This window comes from Bos indicus x Bos taurus, chromosome 18 (assembly GCF_003369695.1).
Source record: "Bos indicus x Bos taurus breed Angus x Brahman F1 hybrid chromosome 18, Bos_hybrid_MaternalHap_v2.0, whole genome shotgun sequence".
NCBI lineage: Eukaryota > Metazoa > Chordata > Mammalia > Artiodactyla > Bovidae > Bos > Bos indicus x Bos taurus.
In genome coordinates, this window is record NC_040093.1 from 26,157,765 (window position 1) to 26,183,545 (window position 25,781).

The 25,781-nt window shown below is 49.7% G+C and overlaps 1 protein-coding gene and 1 long non-coding RNA gene across 2 annotated transcripts in view; one reads left to right on the forward strand and one right to left on the reverse strand.

Moving 5' to 3' along the window:
- The first annotated feature begins 350 nt into the window (after positions 1–350).
- CALB2 (calbindin 2) overlaps positions 351–25,781 on the forward strand; it is a 29,264-nt gene continuing 3,833 nt past the window's right edge. Inside the window, exons 1-10 of the mRNA XM_027516057.1 lie at positions 351–525; positions 11,181–11,257; positions 14,006–14,095; positions 17,097–17,177; positions 22,557–22,613; positions 23,202–23,279; positions 23,776–23,831; positions 24,148–24,187; positions 24,332–24,385; positions 25,134–25,205. Coding sequence (XP_027371858.1) covers positions 432–525; positions 11,181–11,257; positions 14,006–14,095; positions 17,097–17,177; positions 22,557–22,613; positions 23,202–23,279; positions 23,776–23,831; positions 24,148–24,187; positions 24,332–24,385; positions 25,134–25,205 — 699 coding nt within the window. The 5' untranslated portion in view covers positions 351–431. The remainder of the gene's footprint in view (positions 526–11,180; positions 11,258–14,005; positions 14,096–17,096; positions 17,178–22,556; positions 22,614–23,201; positions 23,280–23,775; positions 23,832–24,147; positions 24,188–24,331; positions 24,386–25,133; positions 25,206–25,781) is intronic.
- The window catches only part of LOC113876629, a 35,958-nt gene continuing 10,660 nt past the window's right edge, over positions 484–25,781 (reverse strand). The window contains exons 2-4 of the long non-coding RNA XR_003506544.1: positions 24,454–24,544; positions 8,351–8,495; positions 484–569 (exon numbers count right to left, since the gene is read on the reverse strand). This is a non-coding gene — a long non-coding RNA (uncharacterized LOC113876629). The remainder of the gene's footprint in view (positions 570–8,350; positions 8,496–24,453; positions 24,545–25,781) is intronic.

A 25,781-nucleotide genomic window follows, 5' to 3' on the forward strand; every position in this document is an offset into this window, starting at 1 on the left:
ACGGTTTGTCAAACTTATTATTACTACTGTTGGCGGTGGTGTTGTTACTACAGTTATTTATTATTGCCGCTGCTAGTGAGGATACGTGGTGGCTGCTCTCAAGATGATCAGAGAGTGGGAGAGGGAAGGCAAGGTTAACCTCTCCTTTGCACTTGAGGGCCTTCTCCCTGTCCAGGTCCACAGTGGTCTCAGCACAGACAGGCATCCCCACCCAGAAAATAAATCCCTGCAGAGCCCCTGGGCGGCCGCCGCCCCGCTGAGACGCAAGCCGATTCTCTGAGCACGCGCGCCCTCTGCCGGCTGCAGGGCGCGGGCGCAGCCTCTGGATTGTATATAAAGGCAGCGTGGCGCGCAGGACCTGGCGAGTGCCTGGAGCGGAGCCGGCGCGCAGGGAGAGCGCGGTGCTGCCTGAGGTCTCCGAGCGGCTCGCCATGGCTGGCCCACAGCAGCAGCCACCTTACCTGCACCTGGCCGAGCTGACCGCGACCCAGTTCCTGGAGATCTGGAAGCACTTCGATGCAGACGGTCAGTAAAGCTCCAACTTGTGTGCCCGCTCGCCCCCAGGGGACCTGCAGTGGAGGGAAGGGGTCAGTGACGATGTGGGCAGATGTTAGATTGCCCCCAGGGCATGTTTTGGCCGCAGAACCTGCTGAGGTCGGGGTCCTGAGTTTGGAAGACACCTCGCTGCCCAGTAACAACTGTCAGGAACTTTTCTCCCCTGACAGAGCCCACCGGCTTTTGCAGCCTCATTCTGGGCAAGTTGGGGCTTTCCCAGATAGGATGCCTGTGCTGGCAAGGCTCCCCCTGCCATTTTATCTTCCCCCACCTTCCCCTTCAAGGTAACAGCCTGCCTTCAGCGGCTGCAGCCACAGGTCTCAGAAGCCCATTCATTTCTTCCCCAAAGTTCCCCTTTTGTTGAATACCAGGTTAGCCAAGTAGGGGTCCAGGGGGCTGGGGCAAGCTGCGGGGTGCTGAAGGAACACCCTTTGCCTCCCCAGCCTGTTTGGTATAAGGAGGAATGGAGAGGACAGCCGGGCAGTGAGCATCCCCTGGGCTTCCTCTGCCATTTTCCATCCCTCACCGGCATGCAGGTCCCACTCACAGCAGCAGTGGGTGTGGTGGGGGGCAAGCTTGGGGTGCCAGCCTGACGCATTCTTTCAGGGTGCTAATCCTGGGTGCTTTGGGTGACTCCTTCCTTCCCTGGGTCAGGGGAGGCACCATCTTAAATGTCTCAGTGACTGACCCTCCGGTCTGTGTGGTCTTGATACTGACTAACCAAAAACCAAGGGCTGGACTGAATGACCTTTGGAAGTTGGCTCTAGGGATTCCAAGGGTCTAGGATGGTCTGACTCAGGCATAAAGGGAGGTTCCCTTTTAGAGGCTTCAGATATCACTAGAGACTTTTTTCTCTACCACTCCCCCTGGAGAAGGAAATGGCAACCCACTCCAGTATTCTTGCCTGGAGAATCTCATGGACAGAGGAGCCTGACAGGCTACAGTCCATGGGGTCGCAAGAATCGGACACAACTTAGCGACAAAACCACCACCACCACCCCCCACCCCAACTTAAGTGATCTTATTTCTTTCTCAGAAGTCCTGCCTGGGGTGGGCATCTGAAATGTTCTGGTATCTCACACCACTGGCAGGATAGTGGTCCAGGGTGTTTATCCTGGGACTAAGAGCGAAGGGGGTGGGAACCAGAAGGAGGATCAGGTGGAGGGTCCCTCCATTCTTCTCCCTTCCCTTCCTTGCCTCAGAAGGGTGGATGGAAAGGTAGCTGAGCAGGTACTTTGCCCCAGAGTGCTGTGGAGAGGCAGGGGTTAATGGGTATGCTGATGAGTGAAGATTTGTTCTCTAGGAGCCAACAAGAAATCTGGGGGTGAGAGGCCGTGTGATCTGCCTCAGAATTACTGAAGGAGGAGGGTAGATTGTTAAATCTGTAAAATGGGGCTAAGGAGGGGTTGTGTCTCCAGTCCATGGCTGGTGCCATAAAACTCCCTCAGGAGCAAGGGCTATGAGAAGATTGTCTCATATTCCAGGTGACATGACAGTCCCTAAGGCTTCTCCTGCCAGTTTATCTGCACCAGAGACTTGCACGATTCAAGGAAAGTTACCAAGTGGCCAAGGTTATACCACCGGCCTCCTGCCAGATGAGTCAGCTATAAACAGAGGACTCCACAGTTCTCCTCTCCCCCTGTTCTCACAGGGACAACCAATAGCACTCTCAATAATCAGGCAAACCCTCACACATGTCTGAGACTTTGTACTTTTCAAAACACGATCACACCTTCTTGAGCTCCACACAGAGAGGCTCTGGGCAGATCATGACTCTCCTGATGCGGATGAGGGAACAGACATGAAGTGTGACTTTTCTAAGGTCATGGAGCAAAGTGGCCCCTGGCCACTCTGATTTCCCCACTCTGATTTCTGGACACCTGCTTCCCCTGTCTTTCACTCACAGAAGAGCCCCTGACCCAGCCCTGGAGGTAATAGGCAGTTCCTTTAATACTAGAAAGGGGTCCTTCGCATGGCTGGAGCATAGCTAAGCTAGCATGAGGCCAAAGAGTCATTAAAGACTCCCAAACCACTGTGCCTCTGGCTCCCTCTGCTCCTCCATGAAAGGGAGCTAAGTTGCTTCTTGGTTCATTGTTCCACTTGGCATCCCATCGCCCTCTCTGACCACTGCTTCAGGGAAGTTCCAAGGAGGGACCATGGACCTCACAGAGAAGGAAAGCATAGGAGATTAAAACGCCAGAGGTGGTAGAAAATGATGCCACAGCCAAACTGAAATTCCACTAAAGGACCCAGGATTATCCTGTGGGTCACCTTGCTCTGGATATTCACTGTCTGTCCCTTCCTGTACTCTCATGGCTGCCAGTGAGCTTCCCTCTCACCCCTGAGGTGCTCCCTGCCCTGGCCGGGCCTCCTCTTACTAACTCTGGCTTCTGTTTTTATCTTGGGGTTCTTCCCGACTCTCCTGCCACTCAGAGAGTTAAAGACCTCTGGGAAGACTCGGCTCACCAGGTCTCTGGAGTGAGCTCACTGGAGCCCAATTAGTCCCAGCCACTAGGGAGCACCGACCCACCCCTCCTGGACTCTAGTAAACAGAGGCCAGGAGTCCGAGGAGAAGCTGGACTCTGAGGAGAGTGAGGACGAGGCAGGGGGTCTAACCCTCACTCAGCCCATTTCTAACAAGGAGGAAAAGCCAGCATCCTGGTGACTTTGCACAAAGAGAATATCTCCAAGATTACCATCAGCCTTGTGGAGAAAGGAAGGAGCAGGTGTCTGGAGAGGGGGAAACTGGGCCTCGAAGAGACACCATTCTTCTCACAATACCACACTGCGAAGTGAGAGGGTGGGGGGCCCACAACTCCTCTCCTGGTCCCCCTCCCCATCCCTCCTCAGTGGCCATGCGCTTGGAAGGCTCAGGTGTCGTCTCTCAAAGGCGAGGTGGAGACGGCAGCCGAGCGCGCTCTGCGAGCCTGGCTGAGCAACCTTTACGTGCCCTACACGACGAAGTCCACCGTTTTGTTGTTTCCTGGTCACTCGTTTGTCAGAACCTTTCTCACTGTGCAAGATTCGGGCTTCAGAGATGCCCAGTTCCAAGCTGACGCTGTCCTGTCTGTGGTTCTGACCACACGGCCACCAGGCTCCTATTCTGCTGACCATCAGGAGGGGGTCTATGAGGAGCCAAGATCTGCCTTTGGCCTTCGCTACTCTTTGGAAGCTAGTGCAAGCCTGGGGATCCTTTCTCTCCCAGAGGCCCACAGACATTCGCAGGTCAGTGCAGGGAATCCCACTCATCCCAGGAAGCATCCTACACGGATACACTCGTGTGTACACATAAAGCTGTGTGAACACAGGGGTCTATTACCAAGTTCTTTGGGATCCTGAACTTTTGAGAAAGAATGTGCTTCCCTAGGGAACAGGAAAATGAATCTTCTAATCTCTACAGTGCAATATTATACAACCAATGGGACTGAGGTGGGGCTTCTATACTGACATGGAAAAACACCCAAGATGTATTACAGACATTTTTTCCAATTGCAGCATGACACTATTATAGTATGAGCCCATTTTTGCTATTAATGAAACAAGTATGATGGAAAATATTAGAACATAACAATAGTGGCCTTCTCTGCAGAGTAGATGATGTCAAATTAAAAGGCATTTTCTTTAACTTTTGATGTTAATTTCTATAGTGTTTTACAAGAGCCTGTGCTTCTTGTGTAATTAGCAAAATAATAAAAAGAGTCAAGAAGAAAATAATTTTATGGGCACTGCCCCCCCAAAGAAATACATCTCTCTCTCCAGTTGTGGGCCTCTGCCCAGAGTTCTGCAGGCCTCTGTCTGCCTCCAGATGGCCCTGGTGATGCGGGAGGCTCTCAAAGCCTTGCACAGGGCCTGAGCCTTGCTCCATACGGTGTGGCCCCAAGGACTGAAAATTACTGACAGGGAGGACTACCAAGAACTAAGGAAGGCCCTGCCCAGTTTTCCCACCTCTCTCCACAGGGGTAATAACAGAAGCATCCTCCCAGCCCACCCCCTACAGGGAACACTGGCCGGCCAGACGGAAAGTGGCCAGGCCAGCTCTCAGTCACCAATGAGCTTGTGTCCCTGATGGGGAAGCTGAGGAAAGCTGAACAGCAGTGCCTCTCAGAGGTGGAGAGAGGCCTGGGCAGCTTGCCCTGGAATTCTCAATGAAGGCTTTTGAGATACTGAAAAGAAGACCTCTGTGCATAAAATAGGGCTTCCCTGGTGGCTCAGACGGTAAAGAATCTGCCTGCATTGCGGGAGACCTAGGTTCGATCTGTGGGTTGGGAAGATCCCCTTGAGGAGAGCATGGCAACCCACTCCAATGTTCTTGCCTGGAGAATCCCTATGGACAGAGGAGCCAGACAGGCTGCAGTCCATGGGGTCGTGACTGAGAGTCAGACACGACTGAGCAACTAAGCACAGCACAGTGAATAAAAGAGATAACTAATGAGAACCTGCTGTTGATCACAGGGAATATTACTCAATGCTCTGTGGTAACCTAAATGGGAAGGAAATCTGAAAAAGGGTGGATATATGTGTAACTGATGTACTTTGCTGCACAGCAGAAACTAATACAACAATGTAAAGCAACTGTACTCCAATCAAACTAGATAAAAGGAAAAACAAGAAGACTTGCCCAGAAAGGGTTACGGAGTATCCTGTACCTAGGCATTTACACAAACACGACAACTGTTACTGTGCAACACAACTGTGCTGTTCACAAGATGATCATGCTGCTAAGTCGCTTCAGTCGTGTCCGACTCTGTGCGACCCCATAGACGGCAGCCCACCAGGCTCCCCCGTCCCTGGGATTCTGCAGACAAGAACACTGGAGTGGGCTGCCATTTCCTTCTCCAATGCATGCAAGTGAAAAGTGAAAGTGAAGTCGCTTCAGTCGTGTCTGACCCTTAGCGACCCCATGGATTGCAGCCTACCAGGCTCCTGTGTCCATGGGATTTTCCAGGCAAGAGTCCTGGAGTGGGGTGCCATTGCCTTCTCCATAGGATTTATAAAAATGACTGCTTCTTAGAACATTAAAGTCAGAGGGTCTGAGGCCAGGAGGGAGCCAGCGCTGTCTGAGGGTGGTTTTCTTTTAACCCTGTCGGTGTTTCTCTGTGGGGTCCACGTGTCCCGTTTGCGCCTGAGGTCGGGATTTGGGGTTCTTTGGGAGCAGCGTCCCGCCCCACCTGGGTAAGCCCTAAGAGTAAGGCCCCCACCCCACCTCCGCTTTCACCCCCAAGTCCCCGTTTGTTTTGCCTACGGTGCCCTTTGGTGTGGATGGCCACAGCGCGCCAGCCCTGCACAGGGTGCCCTTCATGTGGACTCGTGCCCCATGGCCCAACCTCTCTGAGGGTGATGGTGCCAGCTGAGTGGGGAGGCAGCTGTGTCTGAGAAGAGCTGGGGCTCCCCAGGGAGGCAGCTATGGGGACGTTTGCACAAACAAGACACTTCAGCCTGCCCTGCCTCACCAGGGCAGCCAGCAGCGATCCTGCATCCCTGCCCTACTCGCCTTGTTTATCTCCCTCTAGACTTGAGTAGTTTCAGTAGCTGAGCCCCTGGGGGAGGTTTCCAGGGCTAAGGAGACCTCTCGGGGAAACCTCTTCTAGTACCCAGGGAGCCAGAATTAATAGAGCAGGCATGCGGCTCTTCAAGAACTGAGCCTCTCCAGCTCTGACCCACGGGGCTGTCTTGGCAGATTGCATCAGATCCCGCCTCTGCCCAGCCAGTCCCAGCCGGGGCCTCTGGCTTCGGCCCTCTGCCTCCCCTCTTCTCTCACCCAATCTGTCCCATCCTTCTGGCCTCCACCCTTGGGAGTTGGCCCAGCATTAGGCTGCCAGATGTCCACAGGTTCAGGGGACCCAGCTCCAAAGCCAGTGTTCCAGAAGCAGCTCAGCGCAGAAACACAGATAAAGTCAAGTGTCTGAATACTCATGCAGTAGCTGTGCGCACTGGGTTCTTCCCCCAGGAGCCTCTGGGAGACGTATGTCTGTGTCCATCTGTCTGTGTCTGTGTAAGACTGACGAAGAGAAAAACCAAAACAAAACAGAGATATGGACAGAAGTTGCCCCTGGAGCAAGTCAAAGGAAAACAGGCTGTAAGCTGTGGTTCAGTCTCTTTCCCCTCAAACTCCTTCTCTCTAACGTGAGGTCGATAGCACCCGTCTGCTTACCTGGCAGGGTCCTGAAGACCAGATGGGACAGGAATTGGAGAGCTCTTTATATGGTGTACACTGTGCAAAGGTATATTATTAATACTGGAGCAGGGCCAGAGGAAGCCCGTTTCTTGCCACAAAGGGTGAGATGTGTCCCAAAGAAAACCGGGGCTGAAGGTAGAAGGTTACTTGCCCTTTCATAAATTTGAGCTCCTGACAGGGAGCCAGGAGGCATGGCCTCCTGGTTGCTTTCTTGGGCAGCTAACCTGAAACTGCCTAACTGCCCTCTTTGATTTCCTTAAAAAGAAGGGACATGGAATAATACAGATTGATGAGCACGCAACGCCACAGTCCCAGCTCCACGCTTCTCAAACTGGAGCATACATGAGGGCTGGTTCAAAAGCACGTTTTCGGGACTCACTGCCAACAATTCTGATTCAGCCAGTCTGGGGTTGGTTAGAAATCTGCATTTCTAACAAGCTCCCAGGTGATATTGACACTATCAGGCCCTGATCACTCTCTGAATAGTGCTGGTCTAGGCCACTCTTGTCCAAAGAGGTGCTGTCACTTAAAAGGAAACCCTGGTCTACCACCTCAGGGTTCACACCAGCCCTCCACCTCAACCTCAAAGTGAAAGCGAAGTCGCTCTGTCGTGTCCGACTCTTTTGCGACCCCATGGACTGTAGCCTACCAGGTTCCTCCATCCATGGGATTTTCCAGGCAAGAATACTGGAATGGGTTGCCATTTCCTTCTCCAGGAGATCTTCCCAACCCAGGGATTGAACCCAGGTCTCCCGTATTATAGGCACACACTTTACCATCTGAGCCACCAGGGAAGCTCAACCTCAAAGGTGAAACCAAAGGCATGGTCTCTCTAGGGAGGAGAGCTCACACTCAAAAGCAGCAGTTCCCAAATGTTCATGCTCCTATGTTGTTAAAATGCAGATTCTGATCAGCAGGGCTGGGGTGGGGCCTGGGATTCTGCATTTCTAACAAGCTACCATGTAATTCCAGTGTTCCCATTCCACAGACCACACTTTGATGTCAAGCTCTCATACTCCAGATCTGCCAAGTTAGAACTTCCATTTTAACAAGCTCCTGGGTAATTCTCACGTACCTTAAAATTGGAGACAGGCTGCTCTAAAGCAGTCCTTAGTCCTGACTGCACCTCACAGTTGCCCAGAGAGCTTTGAAAATGTGCCCGTGAGACACCCCCACCCCATTAAATCGGAGCTCTGGGGGTAGGGTCCAGGCAATGGTGCTGGTTTAATAGCTTTCTGGGTGATTCTAATACCTAGCCTGGGCTGAGAACCAGGATGCTGAGGCTGAGCAGTAATGCTGCAACTCTTTGGGCCAAAGGGTTTATAGCCATGGATTGGTTTGGAAGACCTTAAGAGCACAGAATATAAAATGATGCTTTTAAGTTATGTGAGATTTTACATTTTCCAGAATGCTATCACAGCTTTGTGTTGTATGGCTGTCACAATGACTCTATATAAAGTTTAAAAAAAAAAAAGCATAAGTAGTTTTGAGCATAAACAGTTACAGCCGTTTTAGAGATCAAGAAAGATCAAGAGTTCAGAGAGACTGACTGGCTCAGCATCACGTGAACAGTCACAGAAATGGTGATAGCCTTACAGCTCTTACTCAGACTCCTCTTACCTGGTCAATGCTCAGAAAATCTGTACACACAAACGTCAGTGAGAAACAGACCCCTTTCTGCGTGGGGCAGGGCGCTCTTCAGTCAAGGTCGTCCAAGTGTCTGTGGCCAGATCAACTGTGAAGAAGTGCTGACTCACTTCAGAATCTGGGGAAACCGAGGTACAGTGGTGGTGAAGAATGGTAGCGACCCTAGAATGAGGCAAGATGCAGGGTCCCTGGCTCCACCCAGCCCCTCCCTAATGTTCACAGGGTGGGGTTTGATGTGGAGATTAGAAGGGATGGTTGTTGTGTTAACCACATCCTTATCAATGCCAATCCTCGAGGTCTGTGGGGTGGCCAGCCACCCCACCCCCATATAAGATGGTCATAGAAAAAGCAAACCACCTGCCTAGTGTTGAACTCCTCCCTGGAAGCTGGCAGGCCAACCTGTCCCCTACTCCCGCCTTGGATAACAGGTGCCTCCTGCCTGATGGGCAGGGAGTCGCTCTGAGGGAAGCCAGGGTAGCGGAGGCCCTTCTCCCACGTCCGTGATGGAAGATGCCTCGTCTGCCCCCTGCAGCCTACCTAACCTCTGCTCCTCACCCTCTCCCTTCAGCTGGCAGATACCTCTGTTCCTGTGTGGCTCCCTCACCCCAGGAGACTATTAAATGCTCTTGGGGAACAGGCCTATGTCTAAACTTGGCTATAGTTCCCACAGTGTTGAACTTGTTATTCAGTTCAAAAAAAAAAAAAAAAAAAACAAAGGCTGTAGAATTGAACCACATTTCTGTTCCTCTGTTCAGCACAGAATGAGGTGCTGGTGGCAAGAGGGGCCATGCAGCCCCCTGCTACTCGGCCTGCACAAGTCGGACTCAAGGAGAAGTTTCTTTCCACTGGGGCGCTGGCCGGCTCCTGGTCCCCTGCTGCCTCTGCTAGTAGCTGGGGTTTCTCAGCGAGGCCTTCCCGCCCACGCTGTCCAAGTAGCCCCATAGTTATTTCAGCCTCCTCCTAGTACACTCGTGAAACAGACTCACAGCCACTGACTCACATGTCCATCCAGCCCTGGGCCAGCCCACCTCTGAGGCCTCTGCTACATTTAACCCCAGTGCATGCTCACTGTACAAACTCCACACACACCACCCCACTGCAACCTCAGCCTCGGGCTTCTCCTGGACCCAGAGGTGAGCTCAGCTTCCTGCCTGAGAAATATAAGAACAGCCAGATCACGGCAGGGAGTGACCCAGGGAGACACAACGTACTGGTTCCTCCAACTCAGAGTCACTGTCCACTGGCCACTGCCTTTTTGTCTAGAAAGCCCTTCATCTCCGCCCCCCTTTCCGCCACCCCATTCCAGCTGGCCTCGCTGGCAGTAGGCACACACTCGTGAAATTCCAGCTCTCCTAAGAAGCTTTGCAGAACATCCTAGAAGAAAGATGACCTCCCTAGCCTAAGGGAAAAAGGGGACTCAACTCTTTCCCCACCATGCACTACTCCCCAACCTGCAGTTACAATCGTATCTTTTCCCTGCAGATAAAAATACATAATTTATCTCACATGACGCCCTCCATACACTTTCCATATTGTGGCATTTTTCCTACTAGAGGGCACCAGAAAGGTTACTTATTATCATGGGGCACTGCAGGGGAGGCTGGGAAGAACATACACTCCCGCTCTGACATCCCCCTCCACCCTCCCCAAAGCCCCCACCAAGGCCAGGGTAAACACGTCTTCTTTATCCTCTTTGTTTAGTGTGTAACTCCATACGCCCCTGACACAAGCTACCACCTCCCTTTCCTTTTCAAGTTGAATACTCTCTATGAGAAACTTCCTCAACTGCTTCAGTTCAGATTTGGAACTTGACCTTTAGCCAGTGGTTTCTTGCTATAGGCATGAAAATCACTTGGGGAGCTTTTTAAAACATCAGGTGCCCCCATACCATGGGATAGACACTCTGCCTTTCTCCTTCCACTCTTCCCTCTGCATCAGTTTCCTCGAGCTGCCATGACAAAGTACAACAAACTGGGGTTAAAACAACAAGAATCTATTCTCTGACAGTCCTGGAGGCGCAAAGCCCAAAATCAAGGTGTAGGCAGGGTTGGTTCCAGGCTCTGAGGGGCGGTATGTTCCATGTCCCTCTCCTGGCTTCTGGCAGTGGCTCACAACCCACAGCAGCCCTTAGTTTGGAGACGTACCACTCTGATCTCTGCCTCTCTTCACGTGGCCTCCTTTCCTGAGTATCTCTCTGTGTCTTCACGTGGACTTCTTTTAAGGACACCAGTCACTGGATTTAGGGCCAGTAGGATCTCATCTTAACTAATTACATATGCAAAGACACTATTTCCAAATAAGGTCACATTCTGAGTTCCAGGTGGACAACCTTCAATTCAGTATAGCCTCCATCTTGAGTACACCAAAGACTCAAGTTTTGCCTCCCACCCAATCCACCCTGGTGACCGGGGCTGGGCACCTGCCCACAAACCTTGAGGCTGATGACCTGTTGTCCCCTGTTAGAGCTCCAGCTCCTGCTGCTTGCCCAGCGGGCAACAGAGGGACAGCTGCCAGCCCCTGCTCCCTCTGAGGCATGGTCCTGACGCCAGCCCCTCCCAGTGCTTTCTGACTACTAAACGTACACTCCAAACACCGTTATTCATCTTGGATTTCTATGGTTGCAAATGCCTAGAGGACAGGACCCACATCCCTAACAGTCCAGGGTTGGCCCGGACACCTGCTTAATGACCAGTGAGGAGAACAAGTTCTCCGTGAAGGCCCCGACCTCCCCACCCCACCCACTGTAAATCTTACTATTTCGCTTGGAGATTCATTGCTTTTTTTTTCTTTGCTATCTTTGCAGGAAATGGGTATATTGAAGGTAAAGAGTTAGAAAACTTTTTCCAAGAATTGGAGAAAGCAAGAAAAGGCTCTGGCATGGTAAGCCCAGTCCCCTCTCCCATTACTTGGAATTTTCTGTCATCCTGACCATGGCTTTGAGTATTATCTGTCCTAGGTCATGCATTCCATCAGCAGCCTGACATCTCTCATCTTGACCCTTAGAGTTTTTCTTTTATTTGGAAAGATTTTTTAAATTGATATGGTCCCTAAAAAGGGTACCTTACCTCACTATCCTTGGGTGTCTGGAACTGAGGGGTGTTCATGGCTACCATAGGTTGATAAATGCCCCCAAAACTGCAAATTTTGTGTCTGTGTCTATAAACATTATCTTTTCCCAGAGAAGAGTCCATAGCCTACCTAATATGCTTAGAGGCATTATGACTTAAGATTGGATGCCTAGGGGGTTTCCAGTGCCTTTATTCAAGACTAGAGTTTCTCAGCCTGAGCACTACTGATGTTGGGGTAAATGACCCTTTATCATGGGGGGCTGTCCTGGACACTGTAGGGTGATTAGCAGCATCCCTGGCCTCTACCCATGAGATCCTAGTACACCCCTCCAAACTGGAACAATCAAAAGTGTCTCCAGACGCTGCTAATATCCCCTTCAGGGGATACAGAATTGTCCCCATTTAAGAACCACTGTTCTAGACCAACCGAGGCTGGAACTCAGCAAGGACTTAGAGGAGATGGAGGACTGCTCCAAACCAGTATCTGAGCTGGATCGCACTGGCTCAATTGCGCAGGTGTCAGACTGCCCTTCATGGCCTGGAGTGACTCCAGATCACATCCCAGCCCCTTAATGGCAGGTACCTTGTCCCTCCTGGTGCCAACCTGCCACTACTGACACTAAAGCCCTTTGGGGGGAGTCTAACATATTGAAAAGGTAAGGAGATTGGAGCTAGTCCATTGTGATTCTCATGTCTGGCTCTCAAATATATGGAGTCAGACCAACTCCCTCCCTCCAGCTCCTGTGGGTCTTTTCACGGGAGGTCTCTCCATTCTCCCCTTATGCGTGTCTGCTGGCTAATCCACTGCTTATTAGCAAGTCTTCATGGAGCCTTTGGGAGATGAGTCACAAGCCCACCGGTGGGCGCTCAGTTCTGAGCTCGGCAGTGGGCCCCAGTGAGGAGGATGTCCAAGAGATGGGCTTAAGTGGTGGAGGTGATTCACGGGTTTGTTTATCAACAGTCCTCTATCACTCCTCATTACTAGGATAATGAAGCCCAGGTCATGGAAAACACAGGCTTCTCAGCTGGTTCTGGGATCTTGAGGTAGATGGAGGAATGTGATTTTACGAAGTGCTTCAAATCTGAAATCCTTCTCTTAGTCATTCCCTTCCTCAGATGGCATCAGGGGTGATTTTCAAGTCTGTCAACAACACTCTCAATTAACATCATCCTGGACTGGTTCTCAGAGCAGCAGGAAAAATGGCTGGTCTTGGAAACGGGAATCACGAGTTCACATTCTGGCTATACTAACTGGTGACCTCAGGAGAAGCCACTGCATCTCAGCCTCCATTTGTATGTAAAACAGTCAGGTTACTAGCTTCGTGGGGATTGTTGTGAAATGTAAACAGGGGTAAATAGACCCTTACTTGTGATAAGGGTCTAGGGTCATTCCATGCACATCTGCAAAGGTAAAGCAATAAGTATTGATAAACAAACACATATTGGCAAATTGAGACCAGTCCCAAAGGTTAAAGAAAAAAAAAAAAAAGACAATAGAAGGGATTCAGAAAAGACTGTGAGAATTGGTAGAATTCTTCTAGGCCCAGTCCTAGGAAACACACACCCACTAGAAAACTTTCAGCGAAACAAAGAAAAGGCATCAAGTCCCAAAACAATTCATCACTGATTAAGGATAAGGAAGAGCTTGTTAATGGAAATAATCAATCAGCAGCACCCCAAACCAAGAGAAGCTCTGAGAACTTCAAGAAGGGCTTAAATTTAAGTTAGGTGACGATGGCCCAACAGAACTTGTGAAGTTCTGTGCTTTTTAGTAGTCACACTTATCTATGGACTATTTAAATGATCCCTCAGCTAATATAGACTTTCTCTTCACATTCTTCCTGGCCTAAAATCACAGTGAAAAGCATTGTAGAATTGCCAATTAGTCTTTAAAGAAGAAAACGAGCGATTCCCCTTGCTCTGGTGGAGTGCCTAGAACCTACTGGGGGGCCTTGCAATAAGCTGGGCTTATTAGAAGCTGCCTCAGTAAAATGTTGGGACCTGAGTTCTCACATCTGCAATGGGTATAAAGCCTCACCCTTCCATTCCAAAGGCAGAGGGTGTGTTTACCTATGTGGTACACAGCATCTCCACATGTCCTGTTCCCCTTTGCAAATTATGTGACTGAGCCTCAAAGAAGGCTTCCCAGGTGGCACAAGTGGTAAAGAATCTGCCTGCCAAGGCAGGAGATAGAAGAGATGCGGGTTCAATCCCTTGGTCAGGAAGATCCCCTGGAGGAGGGCACGGCAACCCACTCTAGTATTCTTGCCTGGAGAATCCCATGGACAGAGGAGGCTGGCAGGCTACAGTCCACAGGGTCACAAAGAGTCAGACACAGCTGAAGCACCTTAGCAGGCATGCACAAGCCTCAAAGAAGAGAACAATGAAAAGGAAGGACCCTGAAAAGGAAAGAGTACAGCCTTGATTACTCAGACCACTGGTTCAACCTGCATATTTGGGGTGCAAAATAACTCCCCATCATTGCCACACCAAAAGGGTGAGAGATCCCTGGTTTGAAGGGGACCTAGTAGCAAAATCAGTCCCCTTTGTCTTTCTACAGGTATCAAAGAGTGACAACTTAGGGGAGAAGATGAAGGAATTCATGCAGAAGTATGACAAGAACTCAGATGGGAAAATTGAGATGGCGGAGGTGAGTCCTAGTGTCTAAGCTGCTTATAGTCATCAGACCTGAGTCTTAGCTGCTAAGAGCTACGTGGGAAGGGTCATCGGTTGCTTGTATCTTTCCCATGCACGAGCATCCTTCCAGGAGTCTGATGAGGTGGTGGTCTTAAAGCCCCTAGCACTCAGGCTGATCAAAGAGAACAGATGGGACTTTTTCTTTGTCTCACAAAGAAAGAGGAACAAACATTGGCCTAAGACAGGGATAAAGAACTTTAATGCTCTCGGTCCCGTAGGCACTGTAAACATGTGATGAACTTAAGGCAGAAAACAGGGTGAGCACTGGGGAGTTAGGAGAGTTCGTGCCCCACCTAAGGCATCCACAGGAGGGTGTATGTGTGTATAACTTACATATGTAGTATGTATAACATTTATATATACACACACACATGTGTTTATATATGCATAGATATACACATATTGCTAAAAGATAAACCAAGGCATATTAAAAATTTTAAGAGTTTCTTTAAGCAAAAATCAATTCAAATGGGGCAGTACCAACCTGAAATAGTTAGGAACACTCTACCAACAGAAGCTAAGGGAGACTTCTGTAAAAAAGAGACAGTAGCAATCAAAGAAGTTCTTTGATGGGCTATAGCCTAAGTGGTTACATTATTTGGGAAAGCCTAGTTGGCTGTTTTGGTTGGGTGTTTAGATTTTGGTTTGCTTATGTAGGCTACTAAGGCATTAAGGCCACCTCAGTCCAAAGACTTCCTGTTTAACCATGGCAGAGGAGCCTGGCAGGCTACAGTCCATGGGGCTGCAAAGAATTGGACACAACTGAGCGAGTGACGCTTTCACTTTTCATATGCACACTTATACATACACATATACACGTGCACCGGAGAAGGCAATGGCACCCACTCCAGTACTCTTGCCTGGAAAATCCCATGGATGGAGGGGCCTGGTAGGCTGCAGTCCATGGGGTCGCTAGGAGTCGGACACGACTGAGCGACTTCACTTTCACTTTTCACTTTCATGCATTGGAGAAGGATATGGCAACCCACTCCAGTATTCTTGCCTGGAGAATCCCAGGGACAGGGGAGCCTGGTGGGCTGCCGTCTATGGGGTCGCACAGAGTCGGACACGACTGACACGACTTAGCAGCAGCAGCAGCATACACGTGCACATGTGTACAGGCCTAACCAAACTCTTCTGGAAATCAGTTTGCAACCCATGGTCAAGGGATCCAGAATGACAACTGGGCACACAAAGGAGGACACAGTTCTTCCGGGGTGGACTGGTTACCATGGCGCCTCAGGTCAGCGCCCTAGAAGCAGATACTGAGACAGAGATTCGAGTGGGTAGGACTTCAAGAGAAGGGAAGAGAGAGCAGCAAGAAAGGGCAGAGAAAGAAGCTAAGCACAGGTGTGGTCTCAGCTGATCTCATGGGGGCCCCTGGAGGGTGGACTGTGCCACAGAGCCAGTCCCACCTTGAAGTAAGGGGTGGTAGGGTGGTCCTTTGAACCCCTATGTCAATCAGGTATTGGATGCAGGCTGCCCACTCCAGGATGGGGGTTGGAGAGGAGGGTGGCTGAGGCAGCCCGTTTGGTGCAGGGCAGTTCTGCAGGGGGCAGCTATGAGCCACTAGCTCACAGCCTTCTCTGCAGCTGAGGGATGGCCCACCAGCCTAGCTAAAGGGGATCTGCAATAGGCACCAAGACCATCCACTATTGATGCCTAAAGTGCAGGTGTTGGAACATCCTGACTCAAATGGGCTTAAAGCAGGGGTCAGCAGGCTTTTTCTGTAAAGAAACAGACTGTGGTCAATGTTTCAGAGTTTGCAAGCTGTACAATCTCTGTCATGACTCTTCAACTCTGCCACTGTGGCACAAAAGCAACCACAAACAGTATGTAAATAAATGGGCCCTTGTGGGCTGCCATCTGTGGGGTTGCAGAGTCAGACACGACTGAAGTGACTTCGCAGCAGCAGCAGCCACACTCCAATACAAGTTTCTTTACAGAAAGAGGCAAAGCAATTTGAGACGGGTGGTTGCTAGTACACAGAGGACCCTTTTGGGGGTGGAGAGCCAGATTTGGCTCACGGGCTGTAATATACTGACTCTTGGCTTAAACTGCGAGAGACTCCTAAGGAGAAAGGCCATTAGAAGGGTTGGCGGGTGGTCAAAGAGGCCAGGTCTCTAGCCTGGCTTCTCTGCAGTTCTCCTGGTTCTGTTCTCTGCCCCACAATGGCTTCATCCCCAGGCTGGATAAGAAAGCTAGCTACAGCAGTTCCAGACATCACATCCAGATACAGAAAGGGCCCACCTCACTGGTCCCTGATAAAAGCAAGGAAACCTTTCCCAGGAGTGCCCTCAGCAGACCTCCCCTCACATTTCATTGGCCAGGACTAGGTCACTCCTACCCAGAAGCCAATCACTGGCCAGGGAAATGAGATTATTACGTTTAACAGACTGATTAGGATTTGCCTGTGACTCCAGCATGCTGGGAGCAGAGAAGGGGGCGGGGGGCGGGGGGGTGGCGTGCGGTGGCACATCCTGCATTTTTTTAAAAACCAGATGTTTGCAGTATAATTTATATACAGTAAGCAGCATCAATTTGAACTGTAAAATTCCATGAGTTTAGACAGCTGTATATAGCTGCAATCAAAATACAGCATCTCCCTCACCCCCAAAAGGTCCTCTGAGCACCAGCAACCACCCATCTCAGACTGCTTTGCGTTTTCTAGAAGTGCGTATCCATGGAATCAGTAAGTGCTCCTTTGAGTCCTAACACATGCATTTCAAAGTGGCACTACTTTTGTCCCTTCAGCTACTCATACCGAGGCTTGGGGGCACCCAGAAGCGCGTCTTAGAAGATCCTTCTCCCCATTTAAAGGGCTGCCAGCCCCTGTTTTCAAGGAAGCAAGCAGAATGGAACAAAACGTGACTCCCATTGCTGCCTTGCACTGGCTGTTCTCCGTCCTTCCCTGGCAGGGCTGTAATGTTACTGTCACTCTCTGATCCCCACAGCTGGCACAGATCCTGCCGACTGAGGAGAACTTCCTTCTGTGCTTCAGGCAGCACGTGGGCTCCAGCACCGAGTTTATGGAGGTGAGACCAAGGCGCTGCCTTCTCTCTTGCACGCTGGGGCCTGCCTTTCTCTCACATTCAGAGACAGGACCACCCTATGCCTGTAATGGTCTCAGTAAGATACCAAACCCCTTCTGAGTAGCTGAGCTACTCCAAGTGTGGTCTGTGGACCAGGAGCATCAGTGTCACCATTAACTGGGTGCTTGTTAGAAATGCCGAGTCCCTGACCCGCTGAATCAGAATCTACATGTTAACAAGACCCCCAGGTGGTGTGTGTGCACATTAAAGTGTGGAGGATATGGTGAGAAGCAAGCTTGGGTGAAGTACCTTTTTGCTTCCCTTGTGTGGTTCAGCTGGTAAAGAATCCACCTGCAATGCGGGAGACCTGGGTTTGATCCCTGGGTTAGGAAGATCCCCTGGAGAAGGGAAAGGCTACCCACTCCAGTACTCTGGCCTGGAGAATTTCATGGACTGTATAGTCCATGGGGTCACAAAGAGTCGGACATGACTGAGCGACTTTCACTTCAAAGTACCTTTGGGAAATCATGTGTACACCCTGCTTGCTGTTTGGGTATCTGACATAGACGTTTGCATATTACAGGCTCTGGGAAGTCCTGCAGTAAGCAGACCTGTTTTATTCAGTTTGCTTCTAGACTCTTTCATGTTTTCATCTCACTCAATAGCATTAGTGTTCCTAGAATTCAGAGTTCCAAGAAGCATTCTTGAATAGGATGGATTCAGCTACCATGCTAAAACTGAAAAAGGCCAGTGAGAATTCCAGTTTCCAGTATCTTCCAGGCTTGATCTTTGACTGTGGTCATGGCTTCACTGTCCATCTTCAAAGGGACGTGGCAATCTCTGCAGTAGGGATTCTTTGAGATCTTCATGTGAACAGGACAATGAAACTCAAGTGTCTTCTGAGTAATATTCAAATAGATTGAACCATGAGAAACTGCTCATATTTAATCATTCTTTATTTATAAAAATCGGAAATTCCTTATAGTTTAACCAAATATATTACTAATCCAGCAAACTACCAAATATTTTCTCCTATTTTTCTGGGGCTCCGCACCCTAGCCACTCAACGTATGTGTCTGTCAAGGTGAGATTCAACTCATCCCCTCATCATCCCAACACACACACACACACACACACACACACACTGCCTGCTGTGATAACTAACTGGCCTTCAACACAACTCCAGTTGCCATTTGTCATGTTAAATCCATTTCCAACCACCGGTAATCTCCTGTGATTCATGCTTAAAAATGACTGGAGAGCCAGTCCAGAAACACACATGGCAAGTGAGTTCCCCACACGGATGGAAAGTCAATTAGAAATAATGGATTCTCAGGGTAGAAGACTCATTTTTTTAAGTGGCAGTGTGCCTAAGCAATAGATATGGGTTTAATTTTATGGTGCTTTAAAGGATTTTCTCCGGTTTTTTCAAGATGGCAAAATCCCATAAGCTAGTAATTTGACATGCTGGATTCTGTTCTTAGCCCCCCTTGCCTATCTAGAAGAAGTCGCATATACATAGAACTTGTCAGGGGGGCTACTTTTGTGAGTGTCAATTTTCTGTCTATAGATAAGGGGCTTCCCTAGTGGTCTAGTGGTTAAGACTCTGCGGTTTCACTGCAGGGGCACAGGTTCCATCCCTGATCAGAGAGCTAAGATACCACCTGCCACACCGTGTGGCCAAAAAAGAGAAAAGAAAAGGGAGCATTTATACCTGGTTGCTCCTTTCTTGATAGGGAGGCAACCAGACACTGGCTCTGTTCCACTTATGACCAGGAAAATGGGGATGATAGCTTACAGGGTATAGAGACGCTTAAAGAGGAGCAAACCCCCCGCCCCTCTCTAAATCATCAGTGGTTTCTTTCTGTGTAGTTGACTTGGTTCCATGTTTCACCTGTCTTTATCCTTTAAGCTAAGCCCAGCATAACTACCGATCCCCGCCCCATCCCACAAGTTCCTGGAACCCCACTGCCTTACAGGACCGTCCCCTCCTGGGGTTGTGCATTGGTTCCATCTTTGTCAGCTGGAAACCTGAAAAGGCCCCTCTGTAGCCCCGAAAGCCTTGTGCTCTGGGATGGTTTCCATCCCACTGCTCAGAACAACATTTTAATTTCTAATTTTAGTGACACCTCAGGATTTCTTTGAGATTTCACAAAGCCCAGGTCTCTTGAACTCTTTTCCTTGAATGGGAAGAGAATAATGACCCGCTGATGGCAGCGCACAAAGTGCTGGGAGGGAAGACAAGTCCAGCATGAGGTCACAGGGCTAGGGTGGACCCAGGGAGGGAAGGCAGACCTGCTGGGAGGCTCTCACTCTGAAGGCAGCTGAATGCCTTGCTTTCTGTGAGCACTGGAGTCCCTTCAGGTTATCCCCCACTCAGGCAATCTGGGGGGGCATCTGACTTTTCTCCCAGTCAAGACTCAACCTAGAAACCAAATTCTAATGCACTCAATGCATGCAGGTGGTTGGTGAAGTCATATTTGAAAATCTGCACATATTTCTTTGTGCTTAACTCAAGGGTGCATTTTCAGAGCATGAGATGGAATATTTTGATGGAGCTGGGCATTTCTTTCCCCAAAGAAAGTTATCTTCCCAAGTCAAAAGCTATCTATCCAAGTTTCATGTAGAATAAGTCTACAAGCAACATAACTTTCCAAAAAACCAGGATCAAATTTTTTGAGTCACTACTATATCAAAGAGTTGGATACAACTGAGCGACTGAACAAGACAAGACTTATACCATGAGAGTCACAGCCCAGTTTGGTGGTAAGGAAGAAAGATCCTCACACACCTCACAATAAAAGGGGGATGTGCCACAGACAGATGCATATGTGGTACATACATACAATGGAATATTACTCAGCCATAAAATAGAAAGAAATAATGCCCTTTGAAGCTACATGGCGGAGAAGGCAATGGCACCCACTCCAGTACTCTTGCCTGGAAAATTCCATGGACAGAGGAGCCTGGTAGGCTGCAGACCATGGGGTCACTAAGAGTCAGACACGACTGAGCGACTTCACTTTCACTTTTCACTTTCATGCATTGGAGAAGGAAATGGCAACCCACTCCAGTGTTCTTGCCTGGAGAATCCCAGGGATGGGGGAGTCTGGTGGGCTGCCGTCTATGGGGTTGCACAGAGTCAGACATGACTGAAGCGACTTAGCAGCAGCAGCTACATGGATGGAGAAAGAGATTATCACACTAAGTGAAGTCGGTCAGAAAGAGAAGGACAAATACCATATGATATCACTTACACATGGAATCTAAATTATGACACAAATGAACGTATCTGTGAAAGAGAAACAGACTCCCAGACACAGAAAACAGACTTCTGGTTGCCAAGGGGGAAGTGAGGGGGGCAGGCATGGATTGGGAGTTTGGGATTAGCAGATGCAAACTATTATATATAAAATAGATAAACTATATAACGTAAGCCCCTGTATTTACAGGGAACTGTATTTATTATCCTCTGATAAACCATAATAGAAAAAAACATGAGAAAGAACATATGTGTGTGTGTTTATACACACACATATGTGTAACTGAATCACGATGCTGTACACCAAAACTAACAATATTTTAAATCAACTATAATGAAAAAAATTTGTTTAAGTGGAGGGCATGATGTGGAGTTAGGGATGAAGGAGATCAAATCTGGGAAAAGAATGAGTGCCTGCTGACTCTTAGAAAATCAAGTGTTGCTGGTGTCTAGGTGTGCTATTTGGGGTTAGGGGTGAAGGGAGTGAAAATTAAGGGAAGAAGACTTGAAAGAAAATCTAAGAACTATGGTCAGGCACCAAAACAGACCAAAGTTTAGGGAAACAGGGTTCCCTGGGCCTTCCTTCACAGATACACCCACGTCCATCACCAGCACCCCTCAACATGGCATTCCCTCCTCCCCACCAGGTGGCTTGGGTTTCAGGACAGCTGCACTCAGGACCAGATTTTTTTCAGGACCATTGTATTAGTTACCTATTGCTATGTAACAAATTACCCCCCAAAATTCACCAGCTGAAGGCAACAAACATTTTATCATCTATCAGTTTCTGTGGAAATTTGGTAAGGCTCAGCCAAGTGGCTCTGGCTCAGAGTCAAGATGTCAGCAGGGCGGCAGTCATCTGAAGGCTTGACTGGGGCTGGAAGGTGCACCTCCGGGATGGCAGTCACCTGTGGCTGTTGGCAAGAGGCCTCAGGTCCTCACTCCATGTATCTTTCTATGGTGCTGCTTGAGTGTCCTTACCACATGGCACCTGGCTTCCTCCAGAGTGAGTGATCCAACGGGGAGAATAAGAAGGCAGCCTCACTGTCGTTATGACTTAGTCTTTGAAGCCACAACCACCACATCTGCCATATTCTATTCATTAGAAGTGAGTCACCGAGTTCAGTCCACATTCAAGGAGAAGGGAATTAGGGAGGTGCAGAATTTATGGGCATTTTAAAACCATTCCAACTGCTTTTCCTTGTTTCTCCTGTGTAATGTCTGCTCCTGCTCAGATGTACAGAACAGAGAGGAAAGAGGTGGTGAGAACCACATCACCTGCTGAAGCTCTGTTTCTCTCTGATCCTCCAGATGCTGTGGTCAGCAGGCAGTTCTCTGGTTTCTCACAGGGACCCAATGCACGTACCAAATAACTGGGACTCAGATCAGAGCCCAGAACCAGTAATGGAGCAAAATCCAGGGAGGGACTGACTCTCCAGGCCTAGGTCACATGTCTACCTCTGGAGATTGGTCAGCCCTTCTTGAACCATGTGTACTGAGCACAAGAGAGGGGTAGTTTCCTAAAAAACAAAGGAGGGGGGATGATTTTTATCAGAAAGATGGCGGAGTGGCCTTGGGATAGTCTGACCAAAATTCTGTTCCATCCTCAGACATGGCTGTCACAGGCATCGTGATGAGGGGTAGAGGACACAGTACAGTGAGGAGTGACAAAAATCTGTTTCTGCCCCTTCCAGAGGGGTCTTACCCTTGCCCCCAGGGCCCATGCAGAGAATGAGAGGCTTCCAGAACAGTAAAAGGACACTCAATACACCCACAACAAAAACAGGATCCACAGATCCTAGTGCTAGTCCTGGCAAAATCTGCCTGGCTGGTATCTAAGAAAACTGTAACCCTGGTTACAAGATGATCGTGAAGCCAGTTAGAGTAGGCAGACCCTGTCCCAGCAGGGTTTCTTCCTCCTCTATGTGACCTTGGCCAAGACACCTGCCCTCATTTCTTCATCTGCAACATGGAAGGCACTGGGCTAGACCATCTCAATGTCCCCGTCCCACTGTGATATTCTTGAATATCAAGACCCAGCCTGGTCCGTTAGACGGAGAGGGAGGGAAGCTTATAGGTGTGGATAAATCTTTGTGAATAGGTTGACATTCCCGTTGCAGGCTTGGCGGAAGTATGACACAGACAGAAGCGGCTACATTGAAGCCAATGAGCTCAAGGTAGGATGGGCCTTGTCAGGGAAGGTGTGGAAAGATGGAGAATGGGCCTGAGGCCCAAGTGGTGGTGGACTTAAGGAACCTGGGGAGGGAGGAGATGTTGGGTGAGGAAGTTGGGCGTGTGGCCTGATCAGGGATACCCAGGCCTGGCTCTGAATGGTCGGCCATGTGAAATCAGCAACCTGGAGCTGCAAGGTCCCAGAGTACAACCAGTCCACACACCTCAGCACATCAGTGCCCAGAAGAGGCATCCTCAGTCCTCCAGCAGTTTGGCCTTCTGGCTTGTACGTCTACCAAACTCCTCTAGACCCAGGGATCTCCAGGCACGACTTAGTATGTGTTCTGGGCTCTCTGAGGAGCCAGAACTGGTTTCTACCACCTGCCCTATGGGATGAGGTTGCATTTAGCAGCTCCTGCCTCCTTTGGGGTTACTCCACAAGCATTAAGGGGTGAGGGAATTATGAGGGCTGCAAGCTATGCAAACAATGGGCTTCAGAAAACAAGATCGAGTAACTGTCTGAAGAAACAAGTATGTGAGTCAGGGGCAGAGAGACTGGGTCAAGAGCTCTGAAGAGGCCTTTCATATTCCAGGGATTCCTGTCTGATCTGCTGAAGAAGGCGAACCGACCATATGATGAACCCAAGCTCCAAGAGTACACCCAAACCATAGTGAGTGGCCAGGGCACAGGACATGGGACCAAATCGGTGGGATTTGAGGTTTGCGGGGTCATTAGTTGGCTGATTCTTCAGGCTGGAGAGAAGTGAATCCCAGAGGCAGCTGGCAAGAGAGATGCCAGTTCATGGCCCCAGCACCTTCTCTCTGAGGTTCCCACTCAGCCAGATGCTCCTGGGCCAGAGTACGACCAGAGCATCTGTTTGTGTGGCAGCCTCCACAGCTCCAGGGGAGGGCAAACTTGGAGAGGGAGGCCTTCAGTGTTGGCCTCTGTCCTCTGCAGCCCTGTCCCTCAGAAAGCGGAGAGGAGAGCCATGACCAAGTCCCTGCTGATTTAGCCCATGCTGCTCCCTGCCTCCAAGTGACCTCAGAGGACACATGAGCATGCTCTGCCATGTTCCTCCCTCTCCAGTACAGGGGATGGCAGGTCAAGGTCTCACATGAGAGAAGGTCAAAGCAAATAATCCAAGTACCACTTTCTGTCCCCAACAGCTACGGATGTTTGACTTGAATGGGGATGGCAAACTGGGCCTCTCGGAGATGTCCCGGTAAGTGCCTGACCTCACTCACCCCAGCATCGCTGTTCACAAGACCCTGGCAGATAATCCCTGTGCTACCGTTCCATCACCAAGATCAACCAGTGGGGAAAGTGATGGGTCAGGTGTCCCGAAGCTCCAATCAAAGTTAGATCAAATAGTGACCATCATCCCCTCAATGTTCCGTCTCCCTCTTTTTTGAACTTTCCTCTGAAGTGCTCAGAAATCATTTCTGTAACTACAGATGCTACTTCTGCATCCCCCCAGGTCCTCGTTGTTCCTGCCTCTGCTCTGTCTCCTAATTACTGCTCTAACATTATCTTTCCAGACTCTTGCCTGTACAGGAAAACTTCCTGCTTAAATTTCAGGTAAAAGAGCGGCTTTGCTTTTCTTCAGTTCCTCCCTTCCCCTCGTCCCGCTGAGCTCACCCTTCCTCAAAACACACACACACATACACACACACACACACAGCAGGGCTTTGGTTTCTGTCTTTAATACCTTGGGCCTTCTAGGGCATGAAGCTGACCTCGGAGGAGTTCAACGCGATCTTCACATTTTATGACAAGGTAAGATAGAGGACAGTGTGGATGGAAAAGCAGGAGGCCCATCCCAGTCACCCCACCAGAATGCTCACCCTGGTCCTTAGAAGTAAACAAGCTGTTGGAGCAGCAGTCTGGGCCATGCAGTTCCTTCCTGCCCCTCTGGATTCCCTGCAGCATCTTCTGCTGTATGAGAAGATAAATGTCCTTAACAACGTGTGGCTTGTGGGACCCAAGGTTTTGGTTCCTTCAAAGTACAGGAGAGAATAGCTCGCGGAAGGGAAGAGGGTCATGGCCAGGACTAGGATGCGATTACACTGTTGGGGCCCAAAGGCAGGAGGTGCTTAGTACTGCCCCCTGGGGCCAGGTCATCACCTTGCTGTCCTTCTAGGAAGTGGGGAGAGGCCCTCTGTGCCATGTCACCCCTCTCTTAGCTGCCCTTGCCTAGTGACTCCAGTGGTTTTCCTCAGAACTACAGGTGTGGGGTAAATAGCCCCATGTTATCCTGACATATTATTGTGGGATTCAACACCCAGGGAGTTAGCTAAATGCTTCTTGAACCTCATTTACATTTTCAACGCAAATGTAAAATACCAGAAGGGAAGATTGCTGTTTGCCCTGGGCCCTCACATTGCTGCAGTGACTGGCAAAGTCAGAATGACGTGTTATTTGGGCACCTCTTTTGCTCAGAGTGAAGACCCTTAGCAAAGCTAGACTCTGGTCGGGGGTTAGCATGAGTTTTGAGGCTCTGTGCTGACCCTTGGCTCCCTTCCAGGACGGAAGTGGCTACATTGATGAGAATGAACTGGACGCCCTCCTGAAGGATCTGTATGAGAAAAACAAGAAGGTGAGGGGCTGAGCCCAGAGGTGGGGTGCTGCCACGGGGGTGGTGTGGAAGTGGGAAGGCTGGCCAAGGAGTGTATCTTGCTCCCCTCTGATTACCCCTAACAAGGCAACAGCAGTTTTTTGGGTTCTTTTCATGGTTGATTATTTTAAATACACATACCAGAGTTTGCCACCCTAACCACGTTTAAGTGTTCAGTTCAGTGGCACCAAGTACGCTCACAGCCTTCTGCAACCATCCCCGCCGTCCAGCACTCTTTTTGTCTTCCCAGAATTAAAGTCTGTACCCCGTAAATGATGACTCCCCTTGCTGCCTCCCCCAGCCACTGGCACTCACCATTCCACATTCTGTCTCTGTGAACCGCACTGCTCTAGATACTTCATACAAGTGGGATCATACAGCATTTGTCTTTCCGTGTCTGGCTTATTTCACTTCATGTACCTTCCTCAAGGTTCATCCGTGTTGTGGTATATGTCAGAATTTCCGTCCTTTTTAAGGCTGAGTAACGTGGTGTGTCTATCCCACATTTTGTCTGTTCGTCCACAGACAGACACGTGGGTTGCCCCACCTGCTGACTGA